Source organism: Calidris pugnax, unplaced genomic scaffold, assembly GCF_001431845.1.
Source record: "Calidris pugnax isolate Ruff unplaced genomic scaffold, ASM143184v1 scaffold170, whole genome shotgun sequence".
NCBI classification, from domain to species: domain Eukaryota; kingdom Metazoa; phylum Chordata; class Aves; order Charadriiformes; family Scolopacidae; genus Calidris; species Calidris pugnax.
The window spans coordinates 357224-368099 of record NW_015090905.1 but is presented as its reverse complement, the minus strand read 5'-3'; the positions used below and the strand labels follow the sequence as shown (position 1 = coordinate 368099).

The window sequence follows — 10876 nt, the reverse complement described above, 5'->3', positions numbered from 1 at the left end:
GCCCTCGCAGGTGGTGCGGCTGCGAGCGGGGGCGCGGGGAGCGCGCCGAGGCCGCCGCCGCGGGTCAGGCGAGGCCGCGGCACGGAGAACCTGCCAGTTGCTTTGGAAAACAGCAGGAAGAAAAGCAGCTCTCTTTGCAGCCCCGGGCTCAGGTGCCAGCACCGCCTGGGCCCACGCCAGCCGGCACAGCCCTCCCCGGGGAGGCAGCACCGCCGGCAGACGGCGGCCGGGGGTGGCCCAGGTGGGCTAAAGCTTTGGGGGGGGGTGGAACTCTTCCAGCAGCACGGCACTTGCCCCAACCCTGGGCCCATCACCCCACCTCTGATCTGCCCACACGCACCCTCACCTCCGGCAACAACTGGAGCTGATGGTCCCCGACTTTGCTAAACACACCCCAAAGCAGGGAGCGGCGTGCCCAGGGCAAGGGGAAAGGGGAAGGATGCCCCGGGGATGGTACCCAGCGGCGGCACAACCAGCACCGGCGGGCAGTGGGGCCAGGAGGGCACTGGGGAGGGAGACGTGATGGTAGGAGCGCCTGGAGCTGCTTGCTGCCTGCCTGCAGACACGCTCGGGTCTCCCAGGTGCCTCAGTTTCCCCAGGGGCCCCAGTGCCTTCAGGTGCCTCAGTTTCCCCGGGTGTCTCAGTTCCCCTGGGTGCCTCAGTTCCCCCAGGTGCCATCTCTGCCCGTCCCCGTCGGGGTGCTGCTTCCCTGGGGTGACCCCGCCTGTCCCCACAGTGCGGTGCTGGCTCTTCAAAGACAGGGAAACTGAGGCACGGCACCCACCGGGACAGCCTGCAGCAGAGGCAGGACACAACAGTGGCTGCTGGGGTCCGGGAGGAGCCCTACGAGCAGCAGAGGGGGAGCGCAGAGGGGACCCGGCTCATGGCCAAGGAGATGTCCCCTCTCCCCGGGAAGCATCCCGTGGCCGGCAGTGCCGGGGCCACGTGGCTTCCCAGCCGAAACCCCCCTGGGGCTCCAAGGAAGGGAAATGTTTTCTGGAACTGGAAAAAAAAAAAAGCTTTGCCAACAAGGCCCCGGCGCTGCCAGCTCCTCCGCCCGGCCCTGCGTCAGCGCGGGGCCCCGGGGGTGGCCCGCTCCCCCCAGCCCCGCTCCTGGCACACGGTGGGGACCGCAGCTACGGGGGTGGCAGGGCTGGAGCGGCTGCCCACCCCACACCCTGGGGTCTCAGCCTGGGAACTGCTGGGATGTGACATGGGGACAGTGGCAGGAATGAGGGAAACTGAGGCAGGAGAGATGCCTGGGACCAGCAGCACCGTGTTCGCCCTGGGGAGGACAAGCAGCCCCAGCTCAGCATCGGACCAGCCAGGGCCCCCCCACCCCCCCCCGGGGCTCTGAGCTCGGCTTTAGCCCCTGACGCAGGAGGTTTTATTTCCCTCCATACGTATTTTTAGCCCTGCCTGCTCCGTCCTGGCCTTTCCGAGGGGGATTAATTCCCCCCCCCTCCCCACATGCCAACATACACCATTAAAGGTGTGGGGGTGCAGAGAGAGGTCCCCAGCTCCCTCCCGGGGATGCCTGCCAGGGGGCGGGGGAGATGGCACGGGGGGTGTCTCCGCACCCCGTGATGGGGAGTGCCACCACGGGCTGGCGGTGCTCACCCCATCGCCAATCCAATCCCCGGCGGGTTGGAGCAAGTCACCGGTTAAAAATAGCCCCGGCCTTTCGCCGAGGAGCCGGCGACCTTGCGGGAGGATCGGCCGCCCCCGGGGGCTCTGGCGGTGAAGAGTTCACGGCCCCCCCGCAGCCCCGGCGCCCTCGCTGCGCCTCGGACGTGGCCAGGGCTCAGCCTCCTCCCCGGCTCCCCGGGGGCTGGGGACACCCTTCCAGGACCCTCCACCTAGGGATGGAGAAACTGAGGCACGGGGCAACAACGGGCTCTCCCGGAGAGCAAAGGGGGGGACAAGCGTGTCCCCAAAGTGTCAGCAGTGCCCTGAGCGCTGAAGGACGGGACTGCTTTAATGGCAGCAGGGGGGTGAGGGGGGGTGGTTCATCCGCTTTCGGCAGCTCGGCCGAGCCTTCCTGGGGAGATTCAAAGGCTGAGCCCGGCCGGGTCCTATTTCGGGAGGATTTTGGATGCCTCCCAAGTGGCAGGAGTGGGGGCTGGCCCGGACAAAGGGACTCTGTTTGGGACGCTGGGCTCCGGCGGTGCCCGGCGCGGAGGCTGGTGGCTGTGGCTGGTGCCCTTGTCCCCTGTGTGAGGAGTCAGTGCCCAGGGCCGGGGCAGGGGGTGAACACCCCTCTCCTGCGCTGGGTGCTGCACCCGCCTGGAGGTAAACTGAGGCACGGGGTGGGACTGTCCTTGCCTCCTGAACCATCGCTGTAACTGCTAAGTGACACTGCCGTACCGCGGAGACAGCCGTGCCAACCTGCCTCGTGACGTGGAGTCCACCAGCCACCCGCCCTGGGCCACCTGCCCAGGCTGGCCCCCAGCCATGCCCCGGGGGAGTCCAAGGTCCCTGAGTGGGGCCGGGTGCTCTGGGAGCCAATAGCCCGGCCACCGGCTCCGCGGCGGAGCAGAAGGAAAACCCCCATCAGGCCGGATCCTGCCAGCTCCACGCATCGATGAGATGCACCAGGGCGCCAGAGGGATGCAGCGCTGCCAGCACCGCTGGCCCGAGGACCAGGGGGCCTCTGTGTCACCTCCCTGCCACTGCCTGCCTCGGGTCCTGGGGGGGTTTGGAAAGCCCCAAGGTTTGGGATCCACAGCACTGTCACCAGCCTGCTCCCCGTCACACGCAGAGTGCAAGCCCCCACGTGTGCACCCATGGGTGCCGGGCACAGGAACCCCCGGGATGGGACCGCCTGAGTGGGCAGGGTCCTCACCACGGCAATGCCGGGCAAGCTCTGAGCGGCTCCCGTCCCCGTCCCCACACAGGACACGGCGTGGCCGCAGCTCGGCCCTGGCACCGCTGCTGGCGACTCCCCTCCCCACCCCATCCACCAGCACCAGGCGCAGAGGCTGGCGAGCGCGTCCCGGTTCCCTCCGGCGGTACCTCAGGATGCGATGCAGTCATCGCTAATGCATCTGGACTCATTTACGGGGATGAGAAAATGTTTCCAGGTTTCCCACAAAGTCCCATTAAGATCCCAGTCCCACTCTATTTTTAGTGCCCTCATCAACAACGCCTTCCCCAGCCACCCCGGCGGCTCCAGGGCCCCGCGGGGCTGGTGGGGGCACCCCGGGGACATGCCCGCCCCTGGGGGGGGGAGCTGAGCCGCACCGGGACCGGGCGGCTGGAGGGGGCAAACCCCACACCCCTCAGCCCAGCAGCTTTGCACCCATGGGTGCACCCAGCCCAGCTTTCACCCGAGAGCAGCAGAGGAAGGAAACGTGGTGGGAAACAGCAGCGAAAGCCGCCCCCGGTCACCACGTTGGCCACAGACCCCGCTCGCCACCGAGGACGGAGAGGGGACAGCAGCACCGGGCGATGCTCAGCGGGGCCGGGCACCCCGGTGGCACCGTGTGCCTGCAGGTGCAAGGTCACAGGCGGCAGCAATAGTTTGTCACCTGGCAGAAGCCAATGGCCCACCCAACCCCCTGCCAGCGACCCCTGGAGCCCCCGCAGCGCCTCCCCCCCGAGGCAGTGGGTGCCCACGGGGCTCCCGGTGCTGCCGGGGAGGGCACACACGGACCCTGCCCTCGGCCCTGTGCCCTCCCGGGCTATCTATAGCCATGACCTCAGCGGGAGCCGGGGCAGGCGCCCGGCCGTGCATCCTCCCTTCTTGGCAGAGCTGCCGCCACAGCCCCCACCCGGTAAAGGGCCGCCGCCAAGCCCAGGCTTTTATCCCATACGCTCGCTAATCCGACGGGATTCGGTGTCAGGGGCTGCCCACGGGAGGCTTGCAAAGGCCCTTTCCAGAGTGGGGGGGGCTCGGCCAAGCGATGGAGAACGCCAGCCGGCGGGGGCAGGCGGCGGTGCTGGGTGTCACCGCGTTAGGTGACAGCGTCTGACCCCGGGGGCCGGAGGAGAGGGGACGTGGGTGACCCGGCTCTGATGAGGTCGAGCAGGGGATGTCCCCGCACGGGCAGGGGTGACCTGAGGACACCCCGCAGCTGCGTCCCGCAGGCGTCGGGGTCGCAGCCTCCCGCAGAGCCCCGGGGCGGGAAGAGGAGGTGGGGGGGGGCCACAGGGAGGGACCCACTTGCTCTGCGCCGGCTGCCCCCGGGGGGAAGTGGGGAAGGGGTGGCCCAGAGGAGGGGAATTTCCCCAGCTCCTTTTCTCCGACAAACTCCTCGGCTTGTGCAATTAAGAGAAATTTGTTTAACAAACTCCCGGGGGAGCGGAGCGGGAAGGTGGGGTGGCGCGCGGCCAGGGGCGCTGCTCGCACAGGCCCAATCCCTCCCCGCCCGCGCCTTTGATCAGCGGGCGCTTCGCCGGGGCCAGAGGAGCGGTTCTCTGCGGCCAGACGGCGGCCGGAGCCCTGCTGTGCCACGGGAAGCGCCTCGGCCCCTGCGGACGTGCCGCCGGTGGCCACGCATCCCCCTCAAAATGTCCCCTCCGCTCGCTCGCCCGCATCCCACCGCCCTCACGCTCGCCAGGGTGACACGGCCCTGGCACCCCACGGCACCCCACGGCGTGTGGCCCCCGGCCTCCCCTGCCGCACGTGCACACCCCGGCGTGCACACCCGTGTGCGCGGCCTCGGCCGGCGGGGAAGGCGCAGGCCCGGGGCGCTGGGCTGGCTCACACTCTCTCTCTCTCTCTCCCTCTCCCGCTCGCTCTCTTTCTCATGCAATGCCATTTCCATCAAAAACCCTTTACTCTGCACTTTTTCGCCAGCGCCGCTTCATTGGTATTCACGCCGCGGCGCTCGCCTGTCCTGGCGCACAGGTTACTAAAGGAGATTTTGCGGCGCAGCGCGGCGGGGGGTCACGTTTCAGCCCCCGCCGTCTCGCTTTCCCCAACCGCCGGGGAAGGAACCGGGGGGAACAGCGGGAGGGGACGGGGGGGCACAGGATGCAGCATGTCTCAGCTCCTGCCCAGCGACCCTGGGGCGAAGCGGCGTCCCCGTCACACTGGGGCGAGGAGGGCTGGCAGCGGGGAGCTCTGCAGCAAACGGCGGTGATGGGTGGCTCCCTGGGGACAGCCAGGTCACCAGAGCCCTCCGTCCTCCCCGCAGCCCACCGTGCTGCTGCAGGGTGGGAGCAGCCACCGAAGGAGGGTGCGAGCAGAGAGCGGGGCGCACTCTTGGCACCGCCATCACCCTCGCCACCGGTGCCCAGATGAGTCCCGAATGGCACCCAGTGTCCCCCAGCAGGACCGTGCCCCCGGGATGGCGTCCTTGGGTGAGGAGGGGATGGCGGCGCCTCTCGTTTCGGGGCTGGTTCGGGGAAAGGGGAAACGTCTGGGTGGAAAATCAACATTTCTCTCTCTGGTTTTTTTTTTTTTTTTCCTTTGAAAGCAAAAATATTTCTTGGTTTTTCGTGATCAGAAACATGTTGGGGGTTTTTTTTGGACAACAGCCGGTCAAATACCGTTTCCCCGCGAAGGGAATGCAGGGGCCCTTTGCAAGGAGAGCAAAGCCTTCTCAAAAAACAAGATAAAACTCCCAGTTTTTTAAGAAATCCACCTGGCCACGGACTCGAACAAAATCCCGGGGAAAGGGGGCTCAGCACGGGCCTGATCCTGGCATTCCCGTGCCAGGCAGCACTGCCGAAGGGTGCTGCGGCCCCTCCTGCGGCGGTGGCGGTGGCTGGGAGGGTGATGCCCACGGCGGGCAGCCCCAAGCCCAGACCTGGGGATTTTGCCCAAAATGCTGATTAGAGCTGGCTGCCGGCCGGGGAAAGGAGGATTAATGCGCTTTTAAAGCAGCAGCGAGTTAACCGAGAAATCAATCCTTGGCAGGGGCTGGCCGGCGGGTCCCCCGGCGCGTGAGCGCTGCCGCACCTGGGCCACGGGATCCTTTCCCAGCTCCTCTCCAGGACTTGGGAAGCGCCGGGGCCTTGGCGGCCGGCGCAGGGCGTTGGGTGCCGGCCAAGCTGGCACAGCGCGGCGCGGCTGCGGGGGATGCCTGCCCGGGGCCGACGTGACGGATGGCGAGCCCAGCCGCCCGCCCGGGTGCGAGCCAGGCCCTGGGATGCCTGCGGGGACCCTGTGCATCCCCACCCAGCAGCTGGCACGTCCCGGGGGTCTGCATCCCCTCCCCGAGGGTAACACTGTCTCAGGGTGCCCAGCTGGCCAGGGCAGGGGGAGAGGCTGAGCTTAAGCCCTTGCCTGTGCCCATCTGGTGCATCCAAAGCCTCCAAAGGTGCTTTGGTACCCAAAACCCACCAGGGTTTGGCACTGGGCACCTCTGCCCCCCACGAGGCTGTGCCCATCTTGGGGCGCCCATCAGTGTCGTGCCGTGGGGGGGATGTCACCGGAGATGCCACACGGTGCCAGCCGGACCAGGCAGGGCTGAGCAGCCATCGATGCCCCAGCCGCTCCCCATCACCTTCAGCCGCCCTGCCCCGACCTGCCCAGCGCACCCCGAGGTGCCACGGGAGAAATCCCCACCCTGCGGGTCCCCGAGGAGCGGATCACGCCCTCGCCACCCCGAGGCCCTGCCTGCACCCCCTGACTCGGGTGCAGGGACTGGGGGGGGGTGTGGGAGCTCACCCCAGCCCCCTCCCCATGAGCGCTCAGCCCCCCCGGTGGTGCTCAGCGCCGGCATCGCCATCCGTGCGCAGGAAGAGCCACAGCACGGCCGGGGGTGGCGGGCAGTGAGCCAGCATCGCAGGAGAGATTTTCCCTTCCCCCCCCCCAGCTCTCCTTCTTCCCCTCCAGCAAGGGACCCCCAGGGTGCTCCCCATCACCACCACCGTCCCCATCCCTCCATCCAGGGCTTGGCCTGTCCCTCGGACAGGTGCAGCCACACCAGGAGTGATGGGGGGGACACGATGGGCACCGCACGGGCTGCGGGGACGTGTCCCGGGGCCAGGCACAGGGAAGGCTGGTGCAGGCAGGAGGAGGAGGCCATCCTCATCCTCCATCACCCCCAAAGGCAGGGGAGACACTGTGCCCCCCTTTTCCCTCTGAGTGCCAAACCCACCTCCGGGCCCTCCCTGCTGCACGCAGCCCTGGCCCGAGATGGATCTCTCGTTTTCCCCCAAACTCCCTGGGGCTGCCGCCTTCCACGTGCTCCAAGGGGAGCATGGCCGGCTCGGCGTGCCCTGGGCACGGCCCCCTCCACACCGAGAGGGAAGAAGCCACCGGGTCAAAGCAGGCTCAGGCTACGGGCCATCCCCAAAACCCCGCCTGGGCTGGGGGGAATAAAAAAAACCACCCAAGAGACCTATTCCCTGCTCGCTTCAGGGCAGCCGGGCAGCGAGCCGGGCTTTGTTCGGCGAGCCCAAGCGTGTGGAGCGTGGGGCAGGCGGAGGGGAGCGCAGAGCAGGGCCCTATATATATCTATATCTATATATTCACCGGGGAAGGTGAATTATCGGCGCAGGCTGGAGGAGGGCGGCGGATTTATTGCGCGAGGGCCCCGGCGAGTTCAAGGTGATGCGGCGGAGAGTGGCGCAGCACGAGGGACGGCCACCCGGCCCTCACCCACGGCCTCTCTCCTGCCGCAGGCCTCGCCCTGCCCGCCGGCCCCCCTGCCCATCCCAACCCTCCCGTCTGGCTCCAGAAACGGCGATTAAAACACGATCTGTTATTCCCGGGCGAGGATTTAAGATCGGAGGGGGGGCAGGAGGAGCAGCGGGGTCGGCGGCGCGGGCAAGCGTGGCAGGGCAGGGCCGGCTGGGGCAGGCGGGCACGGGGCGGCAGGCGCCTCGCGGGGAAAAGCCAGGATCTCCCGAAGGTTGCGCTTAAAGAACGGCCTCATTGTTTTTTTCAAACAATACTCAGCAGATGGGAGAATTGAAAGTGTGTTGCAACCTTCCCTCTCTCCCCCCGCTGTGCCCGGCTTGCTGCTCCCATCCTTTGGCAGCCGATCTGAGCTTCCCGGCTGGAAACCAGTTTGCCGGAGCTACTGGTGGAAAGGGGGGGAGCACCGGTGCTCCCCTCTCGCCCTGAAATGCCACCGTGCTTTTGGGAAGGTGGCTTGAGAAAGGATGTCCCGGTGGGATGTGCCCGGCGGGCAGCTCCCGGCTATGGCCACGTGCCCCCCCAGCGGTGGCAACCGGGTGACCTGCAGAGTGACCGGTGGTGGCCGGGGAGAGGCGAGATCCCCCTCGGCACCCTGCGGCTGCGACCGGGCCACGTGGCCACAACGCCTCTCGCACAAGCCTGACCGTGTCCCCTGGGCACTGTGGCCCTACCCGTGTCCTCGGGTGCCGCCGGCGCTCGCCGGCACAGAGGTTTGTGCCAGGCCAGTCCAGCCGTGCCACTCACCGGTGCCCCCGGGACCCGGTGCTGCCGGCTACGGCACGCGCAGGGCTCCTTGCCCGGCTGCCGGCTCTCGGTCAGGCAGCGCAGACCCGTCGGCTCTGCGCCGAAACCCGGCTCCGAGGATGCACCTGAGCAAAGCGGTGGGAAACGGGGGTCCAGCCAGAGACCCTCTTCCCTCTCCCAGCCCCCTGGGCCAGGAAGAGGGTCTCTGGCAGGACCCCGCTGGGACGCCCAGCTCCCATCTCACCCCACTGCTGCTGGTGGGTACCGGGGTGGTGGGGGGTCAGGGAACAGCAGGGCCAGAGAGGAGCCAGAGGGAGCATCACTGTCATCAAATTTGCACATCTCCCACCCGGGAGCATCCCCAACCCCCTCCCAACCCCGCTGCAGAGGCGGGAGCCGGGGATAACTGTTCCGGCTCCAGAAACTCCGCTGGCTCCCCAGGGACACCCCTGCAGGGCCAGGGCTGGGTGTGCAGCACCGGGGTTATTTTGGGGTCCCAGCAGCCAAATCCCCCCTGCTTCCCCCTGGGCAGGGTGAGACCTCGTGCGTGGTGCCGGTGCCGCTTCCCTGCCAACCCGGGCAGCTCCCTCTCGACCTCCCGGCCTGTCCCTCGGCGAGGAAAGGGGGAGCGGGAGAAAGTCCCCGGGCAGGGAGAGAGAGCCGAGGAGGGCACAAAGTCACCCTCCGTGCCCAGGCCCCGGGCAGGAGCGTGTGGTGGACGATGCCTTTTGCCAGGGCTATTTTGGGCTGCCAAGCCCCAGCTTGGACCAGCTCCGTCTGGCAAGGGCGACGGCCCGCGCGGTAGCCGAGGTCCGAGGGCCCGGCGGTGGCCGCGGGGAGATGCGCGAAGGCAGAAGCAGGGCGGCTCCCGCGCACGTTCCAATGTATCCACATCACCATCCGCGGCTCCCGAGGCCGGGAGAGCCTCCCGCCGCGCGGGTGGGATGGGAACGGCGCAGCCAGCGGCGGGGGGAGCGCCGGGGGGGGCCGGATCCGGTGGGTGCAGACCATGTCTGATCCCATCCGAGCTGGGCCGGATCGGAGCGGAGGCCGCGCCAGGGCAAGGTTGGGTGGGGGGAAACGCGGAGCCTTCGCCAAGGAGCCGGCTGGGATCCGCCGAGGAAAAACCAGCTGCGAAGCGCTGGGAACAGCACGGGGCTGGGAGCCCAATGGCTACTGCCAGCCCCGGCATGGCCAGTGACCGCGGGGTTGCCCACGTCAGACCGGCGCTGGTGGCCGGCACCAACGGGTTCTGCCAAGGCAGCGCCGGTTGGAGACGGGGACGGTGGGGAGGTGGGATCCCCGGGAAGGATAGAGTCGGGGTGGGAGAGGAGGGAAAAGAAGAAAGGAGAAAAAAGAAAGGAAAAAAAAAGAAAGGAGAAAAAAGAATGGAGAAAAAAGGAGAAAAAAAGAAAGGAGAAAAAAGAAAGGGTGAAAGGAAAAGAAAGGAAAAGAAAGGAAAAGAAAGGAAAAGAAAGGAAAAGAAAGGAAAAGAAAGGAAAAGAAAGGAAAAGAAAGGAAAAGAAAGGAAAAGAAAGGAAAAGAAGAAAAAAACCCCCACGTAAAATAGAAAAAATAAAATAGAAAATGAAAAGTAGAATAGAAAAAATAAAATAGAAAAATAAAATAGAAAAAAAAAATAGAAATAAGAAAAGTAAAGTAGAAATAAGAAAATTAAAATAGAAATAAGTAAAATAAAAAAGTAAAATAGAAAAAAAAAGAAAAGTAAAACAGAAAAAAAGAAAAGTAAAACAGAAAAAAGAAAATAGAAAAAAGAAAAGTAAAATAGAAAAAAAAGAAAAATAAAATAGAAAGAAAAGAAAAGTAAAATAGAAAGAAAAGAAAAAAGAAAAGAAAAGAAAAGAAAAAAGAGAGGGAAAAGAAAAGAGGAAAGAAAATAGAGAAGAAGAAAAGCCAGATTGAGGTGTGACTCTTGCCAAGTCAACCACACGGCGGGGAGCACCATCCCCAGGGTCATTTGAGCAGCCCCGGCGCTGCCCACCCCTGCCCAGGTCGATGCCCGTGCCATCACCGCACCCGGGCGCAGCCAGAGACCAGGACCCCCCCCCAACACGATGCAGGTGCCACCATCAGAAAACATCCCCCCCACCCCGAAAAAACACCCCATACAGGGCGGCTGGGTCCGAATCTCCGAGGTGGGGCCCCATCCTGCCCCCAGCTCCCGCACAAGGGATGGGAATCGCTGACTCCTAGGGGGGTCAGCACCCTCCGCTCCCCCCCCCCCAAAAAAAAAACCCAACCTCATCCTCCAGAGTTATCACCAGAGCTGGGTTTGGTTTTGGGTGGTCTTTTTGTGTTCTACTTTTGTTTTGTTTCAAATGCAGCTGGTATTCATTAACTGAGGATGGACTAGATCCATTTTTCTCAACCTGGCTTTGTACAAACCAAAATCAACTTGGAGCAGCCAGCAGGGAAGAGATTACGAGCCGGGGGGGGCCAAGCTGCCTGCTCGATAATCAAATAAATATCGGCGATCAATAAGGACAGAGCAAAGGCAGAGCCGCAGCGGTTGTG

General features: G+C 65.1%; 1 protein-coding gene across 1 annotated transcript in view; it reads left to right on the top strand.

Moving 5' to 3' along the window:
- The first annotated feature begins 9531 nt into the window (after nt 1-9531).
- Nucleotides 9532-10876, top strand: part of UNC13A (unc-13 homolog A (C. elegans)) — an 80115-nt gene continuing 78770 nt past the window's right edge. The window contains exon 1 of the mRNA XM_014948998.1: nt 9532-9610. Coding sequence (XP_014804484.1) covers nt 9532-9610 — 79 coding nt within the window. The remainder of the gene's footprint in view (nt 9611-10876) is intronic.